This window comes from Euprymna scolopes, chromosome 5 (assembly GCF_053919585.1).
Source record: "Euprymna scolopes isolate OS-2025 chromosome 5, ASM5391958v1, whole genome shotgun sequence".
Classification (NCBI taxonomy): Eukaryota; Metazoa; Mollusca; class Cephalopoda; order Sepiida; family Sepiolidae; genus Euprymna; species Euprymna scolopes.
Genome location: NC_136486.1, coordinates 60320697 through 60348262, shown reverse-complemented (window position 1 = coordinate 60348262; position 27566 = coordinate 60320697). Strand labels below are relative to the sequence as shown.

At 32.8% G+C, this 27566-nt stretch overlaps 2 protein-coding genes across 4 annotated transcripts in view; both read right to left on the bottom strand.

Annotated features, from left to right (window-relative positions):
• Positions 1 to 27566, bottom strand: part of LOC145276815 (uncharacterized) — a 475667-nt gene that overhangs the window by 428712 nt on the left and 19389 nt on the right. The window lies entirely within an intron of this gene.
• LOC145276813 (uncharacterized) lies at positions 9203 to 17769 on the bottom strand. Its single transcript, XM_080128145.1, has 2 exons — positions 14302 to 17769; positions 9203 to 10799 (listed from the first exon to the last, which is right to left on the bottom strand). Exon 1 carries the CDS (start codon positions 15826 to 15828, stop codon positions 15130 to 15132), a length of 699 nt encoding a protein of 232 aa, XP_079984271.1. The 5' UTR covers positions 15829 to 17769; the 3' UTR covers positions 9203 to 10799; positions 14302 to 15129.

Sequence of the window (27566 nt, the reverse complement as noted above, 5' to 3'; positions counted from 1 at the left end):
TGTTTAGATAAAAAATTGTCTGAGTAATTTCTTAGAGACCGAAGAGGTAATTTTTTAAAACTCTGATCCCAATTTTGACCCCTTAGCATTTATTTTTTCGAGATTAAATAAAAATAAAAATTTTACCCATGTCCGAGTTACCTATATCTAAAAATCCAAGTGTTTAGACCCAAAATTGGCGGATAAATTTGGTAGAATCGTCCTCCTTTGTAAGACTATTCGATCACAGTGTATGAAATTTACAAGCGGTTCTCAGTCGCATTCAATTACGAACGATTACTACGCTATTGTCCCAGGGACTACCGTACACTCATTAACAATTATCCTTGAGTGGCCTACAGGTGTTGAAAAGTGGTTACTTCTTTGTAAAATAAATACAATAATAGGACTTATAATATAAGTGCCGCTTCGGATAGACACCGAATCCATAAAGAACTGATATAGAAAGCTTGTTTGAACAGTAAGTTCAAAATATTTCTTTTTAGTTTAATATTGTTTGCTTAACTTTCTTTTAACATACTCTGACATTTTAATTTATGTATTTGCACGTTTTATTTTACGAGAAAATAAGAACTAACTGTAATTTTTGCATATGAATTTTATGTTTTATGGCCTTGTAAATTTTCATGAGAACGAAGAATCCTCGGTCGGTTCTTTTAGGATCTGTGCCTCCCGAGCACTTTCCAGCTGTGACAATTTAATTTCAGATTTAAAATTCAAATATTGCTGGGTCTCCAATCCTGCATCGCGTATTATGACTATATTTTTGCTTACTTATGGGTACGTTTGCAGGTAACAAATCATATTATTTTTTATCAGATGGCACAGTTAAGTTAAATTCACTTTTTACGGTATATTTTGTTTATTAAAACTTTATGTGAAAATACAGAATAGTTCACAAACATACTTTCCCCATGCATACCATGGGCATCTACATAATAGTATTATTATTTCAGCGCAATCTTAAATATGAAAAAGAACTGACATATATCCACATGAAGATGAAAATGAGTATTTGTCACTATAGCATGTTCGGCTCCATAGATACTTTTGTAAGTTCGTTACTCTTTCTCGCATTCCTATTATATATATATATATATATATATATATATATATACATATATATATATAAGTAGGTTGTAGTTTGCTTGAAGCATTGTTGAAGAAAATTATAAGATAAAATTAAAAGCCAAGAACAATGCGAGATTTTTTTTTATATATAGAGTAAAATTAAATGCAAACAAAAGAAATAAATTTCTTTTTTTTGTTGTTGTTTGTTTTTTCTATTTCACACAAATTTTAACTCTAAACAACAGTATTTTTTTTTCTGTTGTATTCAATGGTGTTGTAAATCTCAATATATTTCAGACTCATTAGTCCATTTTCAAGAGAAGACAGCGGAAGAGTGTTCAAAATTGGAAAAGTAGCCGCAGAGTTTGCCACGTGATACCGCGAAATATAGAACAAAAAATGACGTTAGGAGAACGTTAAAATAAATCAGTTGATGTATGAAATACTTGTTGCGTTTGTGAATCAAGGGAGATGACTATTCAAGCAAGGTTGTTGTTTTTTTTAATTATTGTTTTTCTTATGTTTTAAACTTATATTATAAAAGCGGAGCTCAATTCCAGTCTATTGTTTAGTGTGGGAGTATTTTTTGAAATAATTAAAGATTCGAGGATACGAAGTTGACCTACGTTTCTTGAAGAAGCAAGAATGTTGATGTGAAAATCTGGTTCTGAATTAATGCAAGTGCGAATATGTTTATAGAACGACGAAGCAGTAGTGTTTAAGTGCTCTTTAATGCGGTGATGAAGCAATCTGGTAGTGCTTCCGATGTAAGATGCACTGCATTTAGCGCATTGTAGGTCGTAAACAACGTGGTTCTTAAAGCATAAACCTGTGTGTGATATTGGGCAATTAGAGAGTGAACAAGGGGAAGGTGTATGCGATGGATGTTTTCGGTTGAGCTGTTGTCTTAAAGTAGATCCAGTGTGGATGAGTTGAATGTTGAGCCCCTCGCTGCGGATGGCTTTTCGGATTGAAGATGAGATTTTGTCACTGAGGAAGGGTAGTTTTAGAAAACAATTGTTAGAGAAGGGTCGGGTGTTGCGTTTTTTCTTTTAAGTGAGGATAGGATCGTATTAGGGTAGCCGTTTAGTGAGAGGGTCTGTAGGAAATTGTTAGTGTGTGTATGTTTGTCGGAGATGTTAGTGCATTTGTCTTGTATGCGTGAGATTTCGGCATGTGCGTAGTTTAGTTTGTCCTTGAGAGGTAGCGCAGATTTGAAATGTACGAAGAGGCGTTTGCTGGCGGGTTTTCTGTAGAATTCAGTGCATATGGCACCATTTTTTTTATTTGTATTTTAAAATCAAGTAGAGAAAGAGATTCAGAAGAGTCTGGGTGTTCTATAGTAAATTTTAAGTTTGGGTCGGCGTTATTGAATTTGTGGAAAATGTTAATAGCTTCTTCGCGGGAGTATGTGATAATTAAAATGTCATCGATAAAAAAGAAAAAGAAAAAAAAACTTTGCTTGAATAGTCATCTCCCTTGATTCACAAACGCAACAAGTATTTCATACATCAACTGATTTATTTTAACGTTCTCCTAACGTCATTTTTGTTCTATATTTCGCGGTATCACGTGACAATCTCTGCGGCTACTTTTCCAATTTTGCACACTCTTCCGCTGTCTTCTCTTGAAAATGGACTAATAAGTCTGAAATATATTGAGATTTACAACACCATTGAATACAACAGAAAAAAAAATTACTGTTGTTTAGAGTTAAAATTTGTGTGAAAAAGAAAAAACAAACAACAAAAAAAAAAGAAATTTATTTCTTTTGTTTGCATTTAATTTTACTCTATATAAAAAAAAATCTCGCATTGTTCTTGGCTTTTAATTTTATCTTATATATATATATATATATATATATATATATATATATATATACTGTATCAACAAAACCAAGACTTCAAAAAGATGTTGATAACAACAGAAAGTGTATTTCATTTTAAGTTACAATTGTTTCCATACCAGCTCGACAATTTCAATCATTATGGCGTTTGAAAAATTTCACAACCAGCATTTCTTCAGACTTCTTGAATAAAAACACTCTTGACAATAGAACATTTTTTAAAAGAAAAAGAGGCATGAGAAAACAAACATGTACCATGGAGGCATCCTCCGTGAAAAAAAAACGTCCATTCAAATATTAATATATCACTTAATTTTCCTATCCTTTTGTATATATATATATATATATATATATATATATATATATATATATATATATATATATATATATATACATATATATATATATATATATATTCCAGGTTAAAGGTATTCAGGAGATAAAACCTAGGAATTAAAACGAGAATGTTTTCAAAATACGTATTAACTTTTTATGCCTACAGACACTAATGTTGCAGGTTTATGTAATCATATGTTACTACAAATGCTATATTCAGCAGGGTTTAAAAGCTGGTAGTTAGACAAATTATTCAACAACAGTAAGTTGAAACGAATCGTCTCTCTCTCTCTCTCTCTCTCTCTCTATATATATATATATATATATATATATATATATTTATATATACATTTATATAAATATATATATTTATATATATTTTTATCACTCGTAAATATATATTTTAATCTACTTTTCATTGACTCTTTTTATCATTCGTCACTATATATTTCACTTCTCTTTTTAATATTTTATCTCCACCCGATGATGATTCAAGAAAGAATCGAAAGCGCTCGTGTGAATCATGGAACATTTGTAAATACTTTCCATCTTGAAGTTAAAAAAATCTTACGAAAGATCAAAAAAATGAAAAAAAGAATCATTAAGCAAGATATCTCTGTTGTTTTAATAATGTTTTCATGAATTTATATATATATATATATATATATATATATATATATATATAAATATATAAAGGAAAGTGCCTGTAGGTCTGCCTGTCTGTCTGTGTACATTTCCCTACACAATATCTCTGTCAATTTTCAGTCTACAGACTCGAAATTTGATATACAGGTTACTGAGATTTGGGAAAATCTTTAACTCGTTACGGTCAGAAATTTGGTTGATAAGGTGTCAAAATTCAACGATTTGACCTTTTAGAACTCTATCAAACTCCTCTGCCAATTATGGGTATAAACAATTTACATTTTAGGTATAGGTTCCATGGACATGGATGTAACTTAATAATTGTATTTGAGCTCAAAACAATACATGTTAAAGGGTCATAAAAGGAGTCACAGTTAAAAAAAAAATGACCGCTGCGGTCTCTACAAAATTCAGACAATTTCTGGTCTAAACATTTTAAATTTTGCATAAATGGTATTCGGTTTGGATCGGAAATTTGAGCAAAAAATATATATATGTATGTATGTATGTTTCCATGTCTGCTTAAAACTTTTTACCGAGGCGACGGGTTTTTACAAGATCAGTATCGTTTTTAAGCCCGACCTTTCACACGACAAATATCGGAAATTGGCTAAAAACATTAATTTCTTCGCCTTCATCTGGGCAATTCTAAATGGAGGGGTCGCTTTTTTCACCGATATTGTCGAAAGTCATCACCTCTTTTTGATTGTCTAGCCTTAATTTAAACCAACATCACTTCCGGTTTGGCGGTGGTCGTAACAGCAAAAACGTCACGTTTTTTTCACATTCTTTTCCTCCTTCGGTGTACGAGTTCAAGCCTGCCTTCCTACTACCACTTATTTATTGCTTAACATACACCTGCAAACACCAGGGCTAAAATGCTTGTATATATATATATATATGTATATATATATATATATATATATATATATATTACTATAATTTTTTATTGATACTCATATTAAAAACAATTTTTCTACTTAATTTAAAAGACAATGCAACTTTATTATATATAGGTTGTGGAATTGCACTTATTTGCAAAATACTTAACTAATATTCGTATTCTTTTAAACATTCATTTCAATTAATTTCCTATTAGTTTTTCCCCCGGTTTTCTTATGAGCCGTCTGTTCTTGTAAGTGAGTAAATATGAGAAAGGATAGCCGAGAATTAGGACTTGCGAAGCTAAATTTGGAATTGAGAATTCCGATCATAAATTAAAATAAATACAGAAGGTTGTTGAAAATGGAATGTAGAATTACCATTGTTTAGTTCACATAAAATAGTTAGATATCTCTTTATTGAAAAAGGTATGTAATGATGAAATTTTGTTTCTGTTAAAGAAATGAAATTAAAATAAGGAATTTAAAAACGGGCAATGGAAAATGTTTGTAAAGTGGGTTAATCAATACTTTGGTTAGAGAGTCAGCTTTGTGGGAACGTGAGGCGTGTCAGACAACGTGTCTGATATGCACGTGTTGTTCATGTAATGACGTCATGAGTTTCCAATATAGTTGGAGCTTGGCAAACAGTAAGTCAGTCGGTCAGTTTGTCAGGGAATAAAAGCGAAGTCAATGAATCAGAGACAGAGCTGACATGGAACCTTGGAGGCGAAGGGCTGAAGAAAGAATCATGTAGAGACTTGAATTCCTTGATGCAAAGCCATTGACCGGTCAGAATAGAATAAACGAATATGATCATAATTTTGTATCTGCGTCTTCGTGTTATGTTATTGAACAACAGAAAGGTATTGTGAATTTTATTATAAGAACTTTGTGGAAATCATCGTCTCAAAAATAGGTAAAAAAAATATATGTGCCAATGTTGAAGAAACACTCCCATTCACACAACCGTCATCATTATAAATGTCAAACTATCTCCTCTAACAAGCGGTCTATCTATCTATATATCAAATCTCCCCTCACCCAAAGTGAATTACATGTCTGCTATAAAATGTCCCTGTCTCTTTATATATACAGAACTGTCTCTCTCTTTATATATATACGCGATATATCTGCACACCAACATGAACACTCAAACACGAAACCACAACAACAAAGATATAATATACGTGCTCTTCTAATAAGAACTATGCAACACATATTTAGTTTACTATTACGTGTAATTCTATTCATGCAGATATTCTACATGATCTATACTTGCGTAATATTTGCGTAAAAAAGATTATAGTAAACACAAATCTCTTTCTATATATATTTATGGATGCGTATATATATTTGTTTTAAAAAAATTGCCTACCAAACACCACTGTCAGCTTTGGTCTACAGATATGAAACTTATAGTGTACTCGATTCCATATGCAACTTTATATTTTGCTATTAGCCGGGGAAAATCAGTGCAAAAGTGTAAAGATTTTAAAAAAATGAAATTTGTAAGGTGAATGTTGAACGACTGTATTACGAATGGGTATGCGTAACGTAATAGCTATTAGCTCATTATTTTAATTTTTAGCCTTACAGCAAACATCTTTCATAGCTCAAGCATTAACGTCAAAGGAAAAAGTAAATCGTTTTGGATTCAGTTCTCGATGGTGGCGCACGAGTCTTCTTTTTAACTTTTTTAAATTCCAAACCTGCATTAAGCAAAATATCATATTTATGGGTATTTTACGACCGGTCAATGACGGGCGACGAACTTAGTATATATATATATATATATATATATATATATATATATATATATATATATATGTGTGTGTGTGTGTGTGTGTGTGTGTGTGTGTGTGTCTTGCTTTCATATTCTAGGTTTTTGTTCAATGAAACTCCGCATTTAAAAAATAGTGCTGAATTAGACGAAAGGCTTTATGATTGTGTAATCTCCTTTATTTATTAGAAAAATATTGGTGACGTATAAAGATCATAATGACGTTTATCAAATTTCGTCCGTGTTTGTTTACAGTATCACTTCAGCTGATATTTGGGCATGACAATGAATGCCCTGGATAAGCCACTTCTGATTAATGTTTACTTTTAAAATATGTACCCGAAGAAATGATTTACGGGCATTTTAAATGGAATTCTTATTTTGTCGTAAATTAAACTCATTAATAAGAAGAAAATTACTACGCTTTAACAGGGAATCATCGGTAGTTGAATACTCTATTACTGATGGGCTATATCTCCATATGTCAAGAATTATTTTTAAGGAGAAATAATTTTCTAAAATTTCATTCTCTCCCTTGCTAGTGTAACATAAAACATTCCCGTGTAAGAGTCGTCGTCTTTATCTATAAGAAATGACGACTTTTATGATCGTTTTTTTTTGGGGGGGGGACGCTTATCGGATAAATTTCTGTACAAAACATATCTAAGAACACTATCAGACATATAAATGACCTATACAAAAAGTAAGCGCAGCCGTTTCGGAACCTAGGATAAAGGAACTCACACACAATCAAAGTTATATATATATATATATATATATATATATATATATATATATATATACATATATATATATATATATATATATATATATATATATATTGGGTTAGTGCAAAAATAACGTTGTTTTTTGACGTTCAACTATATATATATATATAAACTAGCGGGAGTACGCGACGTTGCCCGGGTGGGATGAGGTGTGGAGTGGGGGTAAATCAAAACAAAACGGAAAATAAAGACTAAACGAACGTAATGACCCTGTTTAAATATTATGAGTTTTTTGTTAAATCGGAAAAACGAAAACCAAAAACAAAAACAAAAAACAGCAAACGTGATGCAAAATAAAGAATAAGCGAACGAAAAAAAATTGACATAAATAACCCTGGTTTAAATGTTAAAACTTCTTTAAAAAATTGGAAAAACAAAAACCAAAAAAACAACGAACGTGATGAAAAAATATGATTAAAAAAACGAGCGAAAACAATGTCATAAATAAGCCTGTTTCAATAGTAAAACTTTAAAACTAAAAAAAAAAACGTATAGATCTGATATGTCTTCTTTAAGACTAGTACATTCATATGAAATGGGGTCAGGTGGGATCAGTGTGTTGGTAGTGATGATAGAAGCTCTGTTTTTGATGCGGTAAGATCATCTTTTGCCTCACTGCATCACATGGTCGGAGGAGAGGAAGACAAATAGATGTTGGTTGGTATTGTCCTTTGAAGTGCTACCATTAAAGGTAGTGTCGTCTGCATATATTTCGACGTATCAATTGGAATGTTCTTTTGGTATTCATTCATAAAGAGAAGAAAGTGAGTTATGCTAATACTTAATCCCTGAGGCAGGCCTGCGTTGGAAATTTAAGCTTTCGGCTTTTGCTCATCAACGACGACTTGTATAAACATATTCTCGAGAAAGGCGTCGATGGTTGAGTAGATATTTCCCAGGTATATCTAAGCTAGAGATCTTATGACGCATACTTTTATGCCAAACCGTATATGTCTATGGTCTGTTATGGATTATTACTCTAGTAAATAAATAAAAACACTCATCAACTATAGATTCAAAGATCCTGTGTCAGATTACAATCAGCACGTCAGCAGTAGATCTTGCAGGACAAACGCCACATCGCTTGTCACTGAGTAAGTTAATTTTCTTGCGTTGATTGACGAAATCTCTTTCACAGATTAAAACAACTTATTCATGATACATATAATTATTGACTTGGACTTATGCAGAAAAACGATCTCCAGTATTTTCAAGTAATAGGCAAATTTATGAGGTTCTTTAAGTTGTTGGGAATCATAATGAGGTCTTCAAAAGTGAGAGAAGTCCTTTTTTACACAGTGATTGAACAGTTTTGTGCGTATGGATATCAGCTCTTATTACAGCGTTTTTACTGCCATAAATTAGAATATTGCCAGGATCAGTTACTTAACTGGTGCAAAGGTTCTTGATGAGAGTGGCAATATTACAACTAGATATGTGGAGATCAATCTATTGTATCACTTTAAGAGGACATTTAGGAGGTAGATTGCTCTAAATCAGTGTAAGCTCGTTGACAGTCAGGATAGAAGACGCGCATATGTTACAAACCTTGCTTGTGATTCGACAAAACTTATGGCAGTCAAGCTTATGCTGTTTGTCTTTGGACAAGATATTTGACTCTCTCCCGTTATTTAAAGCATTTCCGCAGTGATTGCTGGCAGTCATAAATGCGACTTTAGTTTCAGAACATCTATTACGAAAACAGCATATGAAGTAGTTATTTTATAAACCATTGCAACGGCATTTTCAGAGGTGTACCAACGCTGGATGTTTGTGTTTTGTTTGATGTGCTTATATATACATATATATATATATATATATATATATATATATATATATATATATATATAAACTCTCTTCGATTCTGACCAAAGTAAACAAGTTCACACATGCTTTTGAGAAGTTTTATTACCACACAAGCCGATATGAAGTAACAACATATAAAGTAACAGTAAGTTATTTGATATAACAAGGGCGTGTTCAAATGAATGATTGTGTTTTATAGTACAGTTGAAGCATGATACTTAACTGGAATTTGAATGCCAATAAGTCTTCACAGCGCCTCAGTCATCTTTGCACACACCCTGCGAAAGTCTGACTAGTGTTTTCTTTTCTCCGTATTTCCCTCCTCCAAGATCCTCGTTTATTTGATGTGGCACTAGTTTATGGTGACAAAAATTTTTTTAGTTGAATAAAAATATGAGGGTTAGCTAGCATTTCTGTGGTTTCAGTCTTTATGATCTTATGTATTTTTTCTTTGTGTTTTATCCCTATGGCAGCTTCCATATGACCAGCTGAAGCCTGTGAGCCATGCGTATTAATCTCCGCATTCAACAGTTTTTTTTGTTTTTTTTAATATTTCAGTTGTATTTATGAGTTTTATCCATTGTATCTTCTCGGCCATCCCTCTGATTCCAATCTCCCACATTCTGTTTCCTTGCTTTTCACTCTATGGTATGCTGGGACGGCAAAATCTACAATCTGACAGGACTTTTCTTGTTTTTCTTGTTAACTATTATGACATCGGGTGTTCTTACTTGGATGGGTTTATCCGTTTTTATATCCCTATTATTATTATTATTATTATTAGTATTATTATTATTATTATTATTATTATTATTATTATTATTATTATTATTATTATTATTATTTGTATCTACTTATATTTTACAGCAAAGCAAAACAATCAAACAATCGATCTAATTTTGATATTTGGGAGAAAAATATAAACCTTATTTCATAGAGGAAAGGCACAATATAGTTTATAGTCTGCTCCTACACATTTTTTTTATTTTGCATACTAATCGTCGAGTTTCTTTTAAAACTGCTCATGAAAACTTCGGATCAAGCAGGAGATAAATACTCTGGTCGGCTTGACTTAGAAATGGACACATTTCGGGTGATAGCGGTTTAACATTCATCTTGATACGTTCTAGCAGATATCGCGAGCAAGAGTGCGACCAATTTAATTAATCTTTGGATTGATACTTTTTTATGTAAAAAATAAATAGATAATAATAATAATAATAATAATAATAATAATAATAATAATAATAATAATAATAATAATAATAATTCTGATTTCGTTTATCAACGTATCTCTGGAAAGGGATGGGATTCATTTCCAGAGGATTTCCCTCAATCCCGGCTTCAAACCAGGAGCTTCAAAGATCAAGAGTTTTTTCTAAGGATGTTGGCGGTACCTACAATTGAAGAGCTCTGAATGTTACGGGGTCGTATCATAAAATGAGCGTGTGTTGTATATTGGTTGAAATTGGAATGGAGAGGATATATTAAAACGTGTCTATTTATAAAAGATTGAGTGTTTGGTTATCTTATCAAAGTTAATATCGTTGTGTGTGTGATCGTCTAGTGGTCTTTCTATTAAATATGTTCATATGCTGTTAAGTGTGAATATGTGTGTGACATGTCATATATTTTCAACATACCTTCTGCCATTTCGTTGGTCCATCTGGAAATTCTCGTCTGGGAGGGAGACTGTTTTCGGGGCGAAGATTTATTTCACTCCGAGACAAGAAATTGGTTCTATAGTTTATTTCACTTTCTCAGATGTCTTGCAGAAGGTGGAAAGTGAATTTGGCCTTTGTTGTAGGTCTTATTTCTACCATGTCAGCGTTCGTTCCCCCCCCCCAGCGAAGGGGAGGAGACAACGGAGAAACCGTCTGCTCTCTTCCAAGCCCCAACCAAATCTGCCAGATTCAGCTAACCTGATCACATGACTCACACGCAATCCAATCAGCTGATCTGACTTCCGGTCAACGTGTCTACACTATAACTCACCTCTTCCCACCCCTTTCTCTCTCTCCATTCTCTAACATTCCTTCTCCCATTATTTATAAAATGTATGACGAAGACATACATTTTTTTACTACCCACTTTCTCTAAGGGAATCCTAAGCTCACCCCACTGGCAAAGGAACTGTCATACCATTATTCAATAAATCATAATTCAAATATTCATAAAACTACATCCACAAATAATACCATGTGCCGCGAATCCTTGCGTCCTCGAAGGTCAACAACTCTCTGTGATCCTATGGCCTCCATCTCGCATCTTAGGATCATGCAGAGATCACGATATCTCTCGTCACGCTATAACGCGTTTCCACAATCACATGACTCATACGAGATAAAAGATTTTTCTGATAAAATTACGAGAGTATTTTCCTATGTGTCCCGCCGAATTACGCATCCGGAGAAAAATCCCACGAAAAAAAAACGACAAAAATATAAATAAATACTTCTACAACCATTTCGAAAATTAGAATAAATATCGACTGAACCTTTGACTCTTTCAAACTTAAGAACTAGTTGACCCTTATTCAACCAAGTAGCATGTCTTTTTTTCTCCTACAGTGCTTAAATCTTAATTCTTTCTTTTTTTCCTATTTTATCATTATTAAATAATAAACAGTCCTCCTCCATACTGCGAAAAAAAAATACATGTCCAAAACAAGAAAAAACCTGCACAATTCTGATGTGAGAAATCATCAATCGCATGACGATATAAATTTTAAAAACTTCTTATAATCATTCACAAAGTCTCATCTCAGCAATAAAAAGTTACAAATAACAAAACATAGATTCGTGGAAACTCAAAATTGTCCACGTCAGCAAATTCTTAGGTCGGTTACATCACCTTTTACTATCTCACATAATCTCTTTTTTTTTCTTAATCTTAAAAAACGTACATTTTAACATTTCATAAAACAGTTTACATCGATTTACATAACAATGAATAACATTTTCCACACCAGAAAAAATATTCCTAAGAAAAAACGTACAATTAGAGAAAAAAATTCACATTAGCATAAACTGTCTCTTGCTTCTTAACAAAATATACACATTGTTTTTTTCCTAAAAGTACGCAAGGTTTTTACAATTTAACCATATTTTAACCCTATATAATTGTTTAACCTATAAATTCATAACAAATATTTGATTGGCGTGTTTATTGTAATCGTGACAAGTCATTCTATTCACACTCTGTAACTAAAGTTTATATTTCTTTTCTATTTCTTTTTTCTATCTGTTTTACACATTGACTGCATATTCAAAATCAACAATTTATTATCAGTATGTCGATTGATATATATTTTTTCAATTTCCTCTGTTTATTTTTCTACACCGTAACATAGCATTCTTTTTCTTTCTGTGTTTTCATATTTAAAATCAACAATTCGTTATCTGTATGTCGATCGAGCTATCTGTTTTTTCTTATTTCTCTTAATTTAGCATAAAATATAACTATACATAATTTTACCGTGTCTTTTCCCCTCGTTGTTCAATGAAAGGACCCTACGTTGTCGGATTTTTTCTTTATTTTTCTTTAACTTTTCCTATTTTATGTGTAGTGTACAATATTTTTTTCGTTGTGTCTATATAACATTTTTTTCTTTTTATGGTAACCACCAGGTTCGAAGTTTTTTTTCCACACTCTTTCTGAGTGTTCTGGTTCAAGAACGGCACAAATGAGCGTTTGAATAAATATACGGCGCAGACATATGTTTTCTATGTCTCCCGTCTTAAATAATTTATTCGGATGGACCCTTTTTCACGGCCCATATTGCTTCATTCAGGGATGTGGGTAAAGTAACCTCATGTTCGTTAACAGCTGTCAATCAGCCATCCCATGCCAATTCCAATATCAAGGCCTTATCTAAAAAAAAAAATTTGCCGACATCTCATCCCACAGATTTCTGACTTCTAAAGTTCTTACGTATCAGTGGCATATATTCTATCTTTTTTATTATTATTATTATTATTCTTTCTCCTACTTCAATTTTACTACATAGTGGCCACGTCACAACTACACGTCCGCTCTTATGTTGGAAGTTCTGTTACTCCCAAGATTGGGCATTTTCAATCAGCCGAAGCTCACAAGCGGCCCTATCTGCAAGCTTACTCTATGTGGGTGCATTCTATCGCGCACCATCGTTGCAGTTACAATAAGCCTTTTAATCCCATAGGCCTGCAGTACTCCCATCTTTATTGTATGCGAAGAATATGATCTTTCAACCGTAACACCGGTCAGCTTAATCAAGCTACATACAGGCGGCGAAAATAATTTGACTAGACCGACCATTTTATCTTAGTCTAATCTTCTGATTTTTTTCTTTTCTTCTTTATTTTCTTTTAATTACTATTTCGAAGACCCCTGGAAAATAACAATTATACATTATATAATACAATATCAAATCATCAATGCACATTTTTTCTTACAAGAACATTAACTTCTAAGTATTTACATAAAACAACATTCTTCAGTCCTTATAAAAATGTTCAAAAATGCCGTTAAAACTGGAAAAACAATGTTCACGATTTACAGCAGCAGTCCATTGCTTCTGGCCTGAAAAAGAGCATCAATACTTTTTTCTTTTTTTCTTTTCTTTTTTTCTTAACCAGTTCAAAACAAGCGATGGCCATTTCCTCTATTTACTTCTGCAACGGTGTAAATATTTCAAATCATAATTGACAGAATTCTAAACAATTTTATATGTGCGTGTTCCCATTACATGTTCTTACTGTCTCATTGGTCCATTGTTGTTTTAAACAGAATAACGTAATTTTCCCCCCTTCTAATTTTTACATTAAGTGATATTTTTCTTCGGTTCATAACGAGCAAATTTCTAATACGATAAACATTTTTAAACAATGTTCTATATATAAAGATTTACATCTGTGTGTTTGTATGTCTTTCTTCATGAAAAGGTGGTACGTGTGTATTGCTTTTTTTCTATTGTTCTTTCTTTTTTTCTTTTTTTGCAGACATTTTATTGTATTTTATGTGTTTTTTTTGTCTTTATTTTTCTTGACACAAAATCTCCATTCCAATTTAAGGACCTGCTTCCACGTTGTATTTTTCACTCCAGGTTCGATATCGCATCGTCGATGCGAACTGGTCAACGGCCACCAAATGAGTGTTTGTTACCTTCTGCCATTTCGTTGGTCCATCTGGAAATTCTCGTCTTGGAGGGAGACTTGATACCTATTTTCGGGACGAAGATTTATTTCACTCCGAGACAAGAAATTGGTTCTATAGTTTATTTCACTTTCCCAGATGTCTTGCAGAAGGTGGAAAGTGAATTTGGCCTTTGTAGTAGGTCTTATTTCTACCACGTCAGCGTTCGTTCCCCCCAGCCAAGGGGAGGAGACAATGGCGAAGCCGTCTGCTCTCTTCCAAGCCCCAACCAAATCTCCCAGATTCAGCTATCCTGATCACATGACTTACACGCAATCCAATCAACTGATCTTGACTTCCGGTCAACGTGTCTACACTATAACTCACCTCTTCCCTCGCTCTCTCTCTCTCTCTTTCTCTCTCCATTCTTTAACATGAAGACCATCTAAAACATCGGGGATTTGTTTTTTCAATTGTCCTTCCAGACTAGTTGATACTACTCCTAGTGTAACAACTACAACCTGGATTATTTGTGTTTTAAACCTGTCTATACGTCTTATCTCCAAGGCCAATGGCGCATAATTGCTCTACTTCTCGTTCTCTTTCACCCTCACATTCCTGTCCCAGAGTATTGAAAATTTACAATCAACGGGGATCTGTCAATGACGACCAAATCCGGACTATTATGTTCCAATTGCTTGGTCCCACCATTGTTGTCTCTATCCCGCCATCCCGAATTGTTCTCACGTCATCAGGCACCTCCTCAAACCATTTTCACGCACACTTCACCCCAACCTTCTTACACACCTCCCAATATATACGGAGTCCTATACAATCGTGTCTTTTGCGGTACTTTCTCTAGGCCAGTCCACTACACCCTGCTGCAAGGTGTGCAATTGGCTCTGAGGTCTTATCAAAAATCCGGCATTCTGCAGCAACTTCCTCTCCTAGAACCACTTTTTTTAACAATCGTGTTCCTAATGCCTGCTCTTGTGCTGCACAAACAAAAGCTTCAGTACTCTTAGCCAGATACCCAGCTCTAAGCCATTGACATGATCTTTCATCAAACACTTCTGCAATATTCTTGAAGAACCTTCCATGCATTTTCTTCCTAGCCAGTTCCTCTGCTCTTTCTCTATCCATATGTTTCACATAATCAGCCCTGGCCTCGCATACCTCCACTTTATTGGCCACAACCTTAATCATCCACTCCTCACTTCTAACCACATGCTCCTTCAACGACATTTCCTCGGAGCTAACACAATCTTCTACATTTTTCAATCTTCTCCCACCGTATTTCCTATTTTGATACAGCCTTGCTACACTACTTTGAATGTGAAATATACCAAACATTGCTAAAACTTTTCTTGTTTTGATATCCATGACATGCAACTCCTTGTTAGACCATTCTAAAATTCCCGTACTGTATCTCAAAATACAGACTGGCCAAGCATTCACGGCTTTCATTAGGTTTCCTCCATACAGTTTCGACTTTGCAATTAGATTCACTCTTCTAAGATAATTCTTCCTTACCTTCTCCTTCATTTCTCTATTCATGATGTCTACGCCCTCCAACACTCCTCAATACTTATATCCTGTATCTTCTATTTCTTTCATGATTTCTCCACTTGACTGCACTATTCCATTAGAATGAACCTTTACTCCTCTTTTCATCAACAGCACCGCACATTTACTAATCCCAAACTCCATCCCAATGTCTTCTGAGTATATCCCCACAAGTTCTACCAGTCTTTCCATTTCCTTTTCATTTCTACCGAATATTTTCAAATCGTCCATAAATAGTAGATGGTTGAGGCGTCTGTCACTAGATCCAACGTTATACCCTGTTGTTTCTCTCTTCAAGATAATGCTCAGTGGCATCATTATCATTACAAAAAGAAGTGGAGATAACAAATCTCCTTGGAATATTCGACATTTAAGGCCAACCTGCCCCATCACCTCTCTGTTTGCTTTCAGCACTGTTTTCTATTGAGGCATACTTGTCTCCAAAAGCGCTACCACATTCTCAGCAACCTCCACCATCAATATTGTTTCACGTATCCATGAATGAGGAACCATTCGTAAGCCTTTCTGTAATCGATCCATGCTACGATCAGATTCCTCTTCTTCTGCTTTGCATCCTACAGTAATGCTTTATCAATCAGTAGTTGCTCGTTGGCAGCTCTAGAGCCTTTCCGATACCCTTTCTGTTCGTCAGGATAAAACACCATCACTCTCAAGATGTTCATAATTTTTTTTTCCGTAATGATTCTAGTTAACAGTTTCCATATTAGTGGTAAACATGTAATTGGTCTATACTTATTGGCATATGTTCCCTTTGTACGATCTTTCCTAGTCAGTGTTGTGCTTCCCTTCACAAGCCATCAGGGACATGTACCGACTCTACGACCCTTAGTAGGGCAGCAGCTATAGGGGGATAACGGCATTGAAACTGTTTAAACCAGAAGCCCATCACTCCATCTGGACCAGTTGCCTTCCAGTTTGTCATCCTTCGTATGCCAGCCTTCACGTTATCAGTGGTTATCTCTACGTTCTTCATCTGCTGCATTCCTGATAGCCTTTCTCTAACCTTTCCCAACCAGCTAGCCTTCTTATCATATCGCCATTCGACAGACCAAATCCCACGCCAGAACTTCCTGCTATCTTTTGCATTTGGACTGCTGTTATTTCCCGTCTGTTTACTACCATTTAAGTCTTTATACAGCTGACACTGATTATTTCGGAAAGAGTTGTACTGCCGAAACACAACACTTTTTCCAACAACGTTCCGAATTTTCCTACCACCTGTGTAAATCTTTTATTTCAACATTGTTAGAACATTCATCGTTCCTTTTTCCAGCAATCTATACCTCCTTTTAAGCTCGTCCTTGGTTTTCTGCCCTAGTTTAACTCCTTTTCTTATTTCTTTGATTCTACAAATGTCTACCGCCACCGTTTAATACTTTTTTCAAGCCGCCTCTACCAGTGTGGCCTTCTATCCTTCATTTCTCTCTTTTTCTTCTGTATTAAGCCAATAATAATAATAATAATAATAATAATAATAATAATAATAATAATAATAATAATAATAATAATTCTGATTTCGTTCGTCAAACCAGGAGCTTCAAAGATCAAGGGTTTTTCTAAGGATGTTGGTGGTACCTACAATCGCAGAGGTCTGAAGGCCGCCTAAAACATCGGGGATGTGTAGCTTTTTCCAAGTGTCCTTCCAGACGACTTGATACTACTCCTAGTGTAACAACTATCACTATATTATTTGTGTTTTAACACCGTGTATACGCCTTCTCTCTAAGGCCAATGGAGCATAATTGATCCACTTCTCATTCTCATTCTCTCTCACATTCCTGTCCCAGGATACTGAAAAGTCTACAATCCGCCAGTTTTTTTAGACCTTGTCAATGACGACCAAATCCGGACGATTATGTCTAATTGCTTCGTCGTTATTATTATTATTATTATTATTATTATTATTATTATTATTATTATTATTACTACTACTACTACTACGACGACGACAACGTCGACGACGATAATAATAATAATAATAATAATAATAATAATAATAATAATAATAATAATAATAATAATAATGAGATATATTATTCGCAACCAACAATATTTTTTAAAGGGAATGCGTTTCTTTACAAGTTTTGAAAATAAGTCTATTTGAACAAAACTTTGATTTTTAGGGGCATTCGTGTCTGTTTTGGACGAGTATCACATTTAAAATTGTCTCTGACAAATAGTTGTTTACAAGTCAAATAAAACAAGTCCATCTGAACTAGAGTAATGTTCGCGCAATGAATGTTTTTTTTAATATTTTATTTATATTTTTCTCCGTTTTGTAGAGGGTATTTAAATGTGACCTTTTATTTCCATTTATATATTTACAAGACTTAGATTTTTATAAGATTTTCGTGCGTGTTTATATTTACAGACTATTTAATCTTCGCAAATTTATAAAATTAATAATAAAAATGTCGCCAATAAAGAAGTCATTATTATTATTATTATTATTATTATTATTATTATTATTATTATTATTATTATTATTATTATTATTGTTGTTGTTATTATTATTATTGTTATTATTATTTTTGTTGTTATTATTATTATTATTAATAATAATAATAATAATAACAATAATAATAATAATAACAATAACATTAATAATAATAATAATAATAACAATAATAATAATAATAATAATAATGATAATAACAATAACAATAATAACAATAATAATAACAATAATAATAACAATAATAATAATAATAACAATAATAATAATAATAATAATAATAATAATAATAATAATAATAATAATAATAATAATAATGGATCACAAGGAGCTTTTACATGACTTCAGAGAGCTTTCCCTGAAAACAGTTTGTTGTGTTCTCTGAAGCTGGGTGACAACAAGTCTCCTCAGGTTCTATATTATTATTATTATTATTATTATTATTATTATTATTATTATTATTATTAGAGGGTGACCAAAAAAAAACGAGCCCCAACTTTAATTAGACCCCGATTCTTAGTGTTTTGTTCGAATGAAACGAAACTTTGGTCATAACTAGTTTATTATAGTCAAAACATCACATCCAAACACTAGGGTATTTGTTCTTTTTTTCTTCTTTCTACTGCATATGTTCTAGATGGCCTCCATTTAGCTTTTATTGGGTCACCCTGTATTATTATTATTATTATTATTATTATTATTATTATTATTATTATTATTATTATTATTATTATTATTTCCTCACAAGGAGCTTTCACACAGATTGTGATGGATATCCCATTGAAAACAACCTGTGGTGTTCACTGGAAGCTAAGTGACAACAAGTCTCTCCAGATTTCCAGTACTCCCCACATTTTTACGCTGAGGCTTACCGTCATTTGTACATTAAAAAAATTCAATCTCTAATAAAAAAAAAATTAAGATTTTTAAGAATCAGTACTATTATCAAAATCTGAAATTAAGAAAGCACTCGGTTATTGTATCAGAATTAGGGAGATCTTTGTAATTGTCTTATCACGAATATATATATATATATATATATAGTAATTTATAAAATATATATGGCGATTAAGCTAATCGCCATATATATTTTATAAATTACTAACTAGCTCTACCTACGTATTGAGCACTTTTGAAGTAAAGTTTACGCATAAATCTATACTTTCGTATATTAATTTTATGTGAGTAAATGAGGTAGTTATATATATATATATATATATATATATATATATATATATATATATATATATATATATATATATATATATATATCCCGCAAACCTCTGGCCTTGATGGAGTGGAGACGAAAATTTTCTACCATGGTTCCAAATGATCTTAAATAACGGTGAAATTCACTTCATGTATGAAAACCAAAGAGAAAAGATCTAACATATGAGAAATATTTGGAATCAAGTATTCCCTTATTTTTATCTCAGATCATTTCGAGCCATAATAGCACGTTTTATTGTCCCATCTATAAAGGCAAATGGTTTTGGGGAAATATCAGATATTTTGTAATTCCTATGCAATACTAGGAAAACAAATTACTATGATTGCAACATTTTATAATTGAAAAACGTGCCAAAATTAGGTTGTGGATAATGGATGATGCATTTAATGTGCGACCTTAGGGGTAAATGTCACATAGCCAACTACACAACTCGGGTCATTACCTTTTAAACGAGCTTGTATTTGCTAAATTCTAATGAATAGTCGCTGAGATTTGGAATTTGTAAATTTGCCCAAAAAAGGCTGTATTTATCTATTTACCTATCTATTATCTATCTATCAATATGTATATATATGTATATATATATATATGTGTGTGTGTGTGTGTGTGTTAATTCATATTTTAAATTATTTTTTCATTTTTACAAAATTAATGTCGAAAAAATTAAATATGGCATTAATAAAACAAACTTTTATTTTATTTTTGCCTTTAGTTCTGTATACAATTTTTATTTGGTTTTGGCTGGAGATGCAGAACCTTCACTTATTATCTCAACGAAGACATATTTTTAAGATTCTTACCATCCTTTAAAGAGCAATGTTTGTATCCCTCTTGCACTTCGTTCACAGAGTAGATTTGCCAAGTAGTTTTTAAGATTCTCTTTTATTAGCCAGGTTGTTTCTATAATTACTGGAATAATGGAGATCTTCCTAAGATTCCAGTGTCTGTTCCTGTCGTTCATAAGGTCTTGGCAATTTTTTTTTAATCATTTCCATTTCTGCTATATTTAATCCAGCATCACTGAGGACATTTTGTTCTAAGGTAGTTTGAAGGCTCACAATTACATTTTTTATATAGGATCAAAAGATTATCTGTGAAAGAAATTTAATTAAAAATTTTTAATGACCCTTTCTAAAATATCTATAAATACTACCACTACTTTGATTAAAAAAATACAAATGAATATTAATTAATTGCAAATTGAATTCATATAGAAGTCAATTTATCTAAAAAAATAATTTAAAAAAACTATTTTTTTTTTATTTTACAGCATATACCGATCAAAATATTTGAAGAATAAATGTTATAAATCATTAAATCATTTTAAAAAGTGTTGTCTCATTTTACAAGGTATTTTTAAGAAATATTTGAAAAATGGGAGTTAGGATTTTCTTTAAAAAAATAATTTATTGTTCTTTTAGAACAAACTCTCCCAGTTCACATAGGAATTACACTGAGAGTAAAAGTTCAAACTGAAAATCTTTCGGCAATTTATGTCTTTCGAATAAAGTAAAAAAAAAATGTAATGCGTCACCATTTTTCTCTTTTATTCGATAATTATTAAGAACAAACTTTTCAATCGTTACACATTAACTTAAGCAGATATGCAAGTCAATGAATCTACTTTAATAGTTGTTACTCCAATGTGAATCTCAATTTCCTCAGTTTAATATACTTTCAAGTTATTAACTCATAAAATAACAAATATCATAGATTAAATTATACAGTCTTAAATGCAAACAAATCCTTAAAAATAGATAAAAATTGCAAAGTAATTGCTTAGAATTTTAGAATTTCGAGTAAAAACTGATTCTTACGATAAGAACCAAAAATATCAAAAACTTAGAATCGAATATTTAGTTTCTGTTCATGGAAATAAGCTGATAATCAACTGATGGTGATTTATCCAAAAGTCAGTAAAGTCCGTTGAAGCAAAGATTTGTTGTTGTTGTTGTTGTTGTTGTTGGTAGTGGCGGTGTTGTTGTTGTTGTTGTTGTTGTTATTGGCGATGATACTGGCTTTGTTTGTTTTTTTTTACAATTGAATGAACATCGAACAAATGACAAGGAGTCCTACTGGTGAAGTGGAGACATTTTTTGGTTTATATAGCAATATAAGCAAATCAACAATTAATTTACATTGTTTAACGAAACTAATTTTATTTGTTTCGATAGCCAAATAAGGGAAATGTTTTTTGTTTTTTTTACGATTGAATGAACATCGAACAAATGACAAGGAGTCCTACTGGTAAAGTGGGGGACTTTTTTTGGTTTATATAGAAATATAAGTAAATTAATAATTATTATTTTTACGATTGAATGAACATAAACAACTAATTTTTAATTAAATTAAATGTTAATAAACTATTAATCAACTAATCAATTATTGAATTCATTATTATGCAACAATTATTTTTTTTTATTTTACGATTGAATGAACATCGAACAAATGACAAGGAGTCCTACTGGTAAAGGAGGCCATTTTTGGTTTATATAGAAATATAAGCAAATCAACAATTAATTTACAATGTTTAACAAACTAATTGTATTTGTTTCGATGGGCAAATAAGGGAAATGTTTTTTTATTAAACAATGAATAAAATGAATACAAAATATAATTTGTTTTAATTTTCTGAATATTTTTATATAAAATAAAATGCATAACTCTTTGAAATACCAGGGTAATTGAAAACATTTTAACCACATAATAAATAAACTGAATAAAACAAAAAAATAAAACAAATAACGACGAATTTAAAACGATTTTTTGTAAATTCTTGGTATTTCTACACTTATCGAACCATGCTGAAATAATAACATTATTATTTAGAAAACTATTCATAACATAAGAAGAAAACGGCGTGCTGTAACTATTGTGTGCCTTCATTTAACAATAAAAAATATTGTAAAATTTGTATTAAACTTGAAAATACTCTTTCAAAATAGTGTGCTCCAATAAAGTTGAAAATAATTAATTTTAAAAATTTACATTTTTTTAAATGAAAATTTAGCACATATTGTTTTTATCTGAATAATCTTTAATATTACAAGAGAATAATGCGAGCCTGAAAAGTAATATGGTTAAATCTTAAAAGTAAAGACTAGTTGTTAAAACTGGAAAAGAGAAAGGCAAGATATTCTAGTAAAAATTACAATAAATTTATAACTTAAACTATTGCAGCATTGATTATATAATGTTATAAATCCAATTTATAAAATCTTAATGCTGCATCATTATTTTAAGTTATAAATTCATTATTAAAAATATTAATAGAATATTTTGTTTTAGTTGATAACAGTCCGCAATTAATAAAAATTAATAAATAAATAATATTCATCTCAATAATGAATTCCAATTAAAATAATATCTACCATTCGATACGGACCCGACCATGGAAGATCAGATAATAAAAAAAACATTTTTTTAAATTAATAAATAATTTTTAAAAAACATTAATTTATAAGAGCTTAAAATTCAACCTTGATCGCCCTTCGGGGGCCGTGGTGCAGTTGATGGAGACGTTGGATCTCTACAGTTCCTGGTGAGTATTGTTTGAAGAGAGCGGTTTCAATCCTAGCCAAAGTCAGCCGAAGCTTACTTGGCCAAAACGTTGTGAGGCGACAACAACTACGGAAGGCAGTGGATGCAGTCAGAAGATTCAGAGTTCCTATCCCGTCGCGGGTACCACCTGACGAAGGCCAGAGGAATAGTTGGCCGAAACGTCGTGAAACAACAAAGAAAAAGATGAGGATAACAGTCCGCAATAAATAACAAATAATGAATGAATGTCTCGTTCTTTTCTTTTTCAGTTATAACAACTAACCCTTTACATTTCCATGTTTAAGCTTAACTATATTACCTTTCATGCTCACATTCTTCTCTTGCAATATTAAAAATTACTTTTCATGCTTACATTTTTCTAATGTAATCCATGATTTTTCCAGGTTTCCAGCAATTCTCTTGTCCTCTGTTTTTAATTTCAATCTCATTTTTTACCCTATGAACACGGCATTCGTCTGCTTTCAAAAAATCCCCACAATTATCTTCCTGTCTTGCTTTCATTCTTTCTGTTTCATTTGTTACGTTTCTTGTCGTGATAGCAGTGAATTAGCAGCAACAGTAGTCGCTGAAGCGACGTAGTTGCTGTGGAAACCAATCATAAAAAGCTTCGCTCACCTCCTTATATATTTGTATGATTTTGAACACCTAAAACTGCCACTTAACCATATATGCAAGCACTATTATGTTTGAATGATAAATTATAAAATACCGATGCAAATTCATTAGTATATTTCTTTATTTTAAAAAGAATCTATAAAATAAATTACAGTCTCCTCTCAACATGACTTAAATTATGAAATAAAATTACCAATTTAAAACCGTGCAAAGACTGACATGTAAATTTCTTTTTTGTTTTGAAAATTATTGGAGAGGATATGGTTTTAATGATATTTAAGAGTTACAATAAAGTGTTATAATTTGTTTCTCATTAATTATTGTTTGCGATGATTATGTTTCTAATGTGATTATCATTTTCCTTACGGGTGAAACCATTTTTTAGTTTTATTTAAATCAAATGTTTATTTATTTATTAGCCATTTGGAATATTCCACTTTTCTTTTAAGTGATGTTAGGATGATAACGGTCGGAACGGATTAGCGTATTAATATATAGATACTAGACTAGATTGTTACGTAATTATGTGAATAAAAGTTAAACGTAAACAAGTCAAGTATCATGTACTCTACAATTCAATTCAACTGTGCTCTACAAAAGAACATTTGTTCTGAACGAGCACCTGTCTTATACAAGAATCTACAGTTGATTTTCTAGGCTATGAGATGCACTCCTAATCTTAGTTAAAACATGTATCCAGGAGAAGGTAACTCTGATAACGTCGCCAGCAAGACATTGGATGGCCATGAAAGAGGATGAATCCCTAGCAGATGAACGGCTCTATGGTATTAAGAGTTACGTTATTCGACTGCAACTATTCGGATGATCTAAGGACAACGGATAGGTGCAAACAGGGGAGTTAGAGTCCACTGCGCGGGAGAAGGTAATGACAACCCACGCCATGTATTCTGCCAAGTTCAAAATCATGTGATGTCTTCAGGGGAATCGGACCAACAATGGACCGAAGCATATGGAGAATGCTGACCATGATTTTATCTGCGGCATGAATATGCCATGATACAAAAAAAGACATGCTCATATATCTATGTATACGTACATATACATCCCTCTCTCTCTCTCTCTCTCTATATATATATATATATATATATATACATATGCATATATACATGTGCATATCTATGTACATATAAGACACATATAAATATGATAATATATGTGTGGGTATGTGTGTGTGTCCAGACAATCTAAATAAGAGTGTACCATTGATAAATCAAATTCTCAATTTCAGGTAATTATTGTTTATTTAATACTATAGAAATTATTAATAAAACCATAAACGAGTTTCTTTAATATGCAGAATCACATACCTAAGAAAGCTTAGGAGAATCCAATATTTAAATTGTTGTAGCTTTGCAGGAGGATAATAATAAAACAAATCCAGAGTTTGAATTAACTAGGCCGATAGTCATTAGTCGCGTGCTCTCGTGTAATGAATGAATGCGTGAATGTAGGATTGACATGAAATTATTAAAGATAAACTAAAATGACTGATAAATGGGATGAAATGACGAATAAATAACAAGTAAATAACTTAGAATGACTTTAATGAACTTGAGGATGAATTGAATGAACTTAAGAATGACTTGAATGCTTAAAAAATAACTTCAATCCTTGAAAAACAACTTGAATGATCTGGAGAATGACTTGAATGGCTTTGACACTGACTGGTTGTAAAGTGGGTGATTATTTTACATTAAATTAATACAGAAAAGAGATTCCTTACTTTATATCACAAAAATTATTTGATTTAGGGAATTTGAAACGTTATATTAGCTATGTGGCCAAAGAAAAGTAACAAACATAAGTAGAGTGTGTGGTAAGAACAGATACTACACTTTGATCTTGACCAAAAGGCCAAGAAAAAGGGTATATATTTGCTCCCCCACCGAGCAAATTAGGCACAAGGCCGATTTTTAATGTGAGGAGTGAAGGGGAAATGGGGACCAACTCCCCGGGGAGTAGGAAAGCTGGATAGTAACAATAGGTATGAAGGGTTGCCCCTACATTGACCAAGGTCTTATATGTGAGGCTTCCCCCACGTATGTCTTTGCTTGCAGTATCTGCCTGAGCAGATATTACACTTTGATCTTGGCCGAAAGGCCAAGAAAAGGGTATTTATTTGCCCCCCACCACCGAGCAAATTAGGCACAAGGCCGTTTTTTTAATTTGAGGAGTGAAGGGGAAATGGGAACTAGCTATCCGGGGAGTAGGGGAGCTGGATAGTGACAATTGGTATGAAGGGCTGCCCCTACATTGACCAAGGTCTTATATATGGGGTTGCCCCCACATATGGGCTTTGCTTGCAGGATCTACCGGACAGATACTACACTTTTAGGAGTGAAGGGAAAATGGGGACCAACTCCCCGGGGAGTAGGGGAGCTTGATAGTGACAGTTGGTATGAAGGGTAGCCATTACAATGACTAAGGTCTTATATGTGAGGCTGCCTTCACATATGGTCTTTGCTTGCACGCGACGAAAAATAATGTATTAGAAAGCGAAGTTCTAGAAGTACACGTCATAATACTGATACATACAACGCCTTGCCTTCCCAAATAGTCACCCATCTAGTAATGACCATGCTCAACGTTACTTAACTTCGGTGGTCTGGCGAGAACCGATATGCCAACGTGATTGTGCCGTATACGATCGAACCAAACACTCTCTCATGTATACAACAAATTGTTTTATATTAAAATTCAATGTCAAAATAATAAGTTTCTACCATTGTACATACGTAAAATTAATAAAGTTTTTACTTATTTAAAATAATTAAGATTATAATAATAATTATTTTTTTAACCGCAAAATTTTAAGTTAATGTTATGGGTTGCAATAAGCCACAAAGAAAACAGAACAATGGAATAGAGTTTAAACAATGTATTACGGGAACAACAACGTAAAAAGGTTACAACTGAAAAGAGTAGTAAACGTCACCGATAAGGCGAAGGTTGCTCTGGTGTTTAATCCACACCTGGAATTAAAAGGTCTATGGTTTATATAATGGATAGAACAGTCCATTTGGAGGGTGATTCCCCACAACATTCCCTCCCAAGCTGATTTCCGCGGTTGTGAAAATCAGTATTTCTTTCTTTTGGGGCAGACCACCAAGTGGTCTGTGCGCTTTCTCTTTCTGCCGGAGCGTCTCGATTCTGACATCCCTTTTGGAGGATCTATGTCAAAACGGTCATACACAATTTCAATCGCCTCACTGCCGTCTTGCGGTGGATCTTCCTGGTCCTCGTAGAAGCCTTTCCTGATTTGGTTCAGGTGCCTCTTATATTGGAAATTTGGACCCTTAACGATGTATGTAACATGCCCGATTCTTCGTAAGATCGTGCCCTGTTCCAAAAAAAGAAACGTTATTTCTAAAATGTCTAAAATACAGTTTATCTCCCCTGTTAATCCGTTTGTTGGCATTGTAGAGGTTCTGTTGTGTACTATGTCTTTGGGTAGCAGTTTATCAAATGCGGATTGATTTTCCGTCCAAACATGATTTCTGCTTGAGATCCCGCATCTAGTTCGCTCGGATTTCTCGTAATTCTGTACACCTGCAGAAATTGCTGAAGGGCCTTTTCTGTCGGTGTACCGGGCGCCTCTTTTAATGCCCTTTTACGCGTATTGACGAAGCGTTCGGCCTGGCCGATGCTTCTGGCGTGGTACTGAGATGTCGTAATATGCTTGACTTGATACGTCTCGCAGTATTCTCTGAACTCTGTCGAGGTGGGCTGTGTAGCGTTTTCGCTAACCAGACAGTGTACAACCCAAACCGAGCAAACAATTCCAATAAAAAATGTGTTATTGTTGCCGTGGTCAGTTTTTTGCAT

What these genes read in the sequence shown, in the direction of transcription:
- LOC145276813 (XM_080128145.1), bottom strand. Translation starts at nt 15,828, where the DNA reads ATGAATAGAGAAATGAAGGAGAAGGTAAGGAAGAATTATCTTAGAAGA.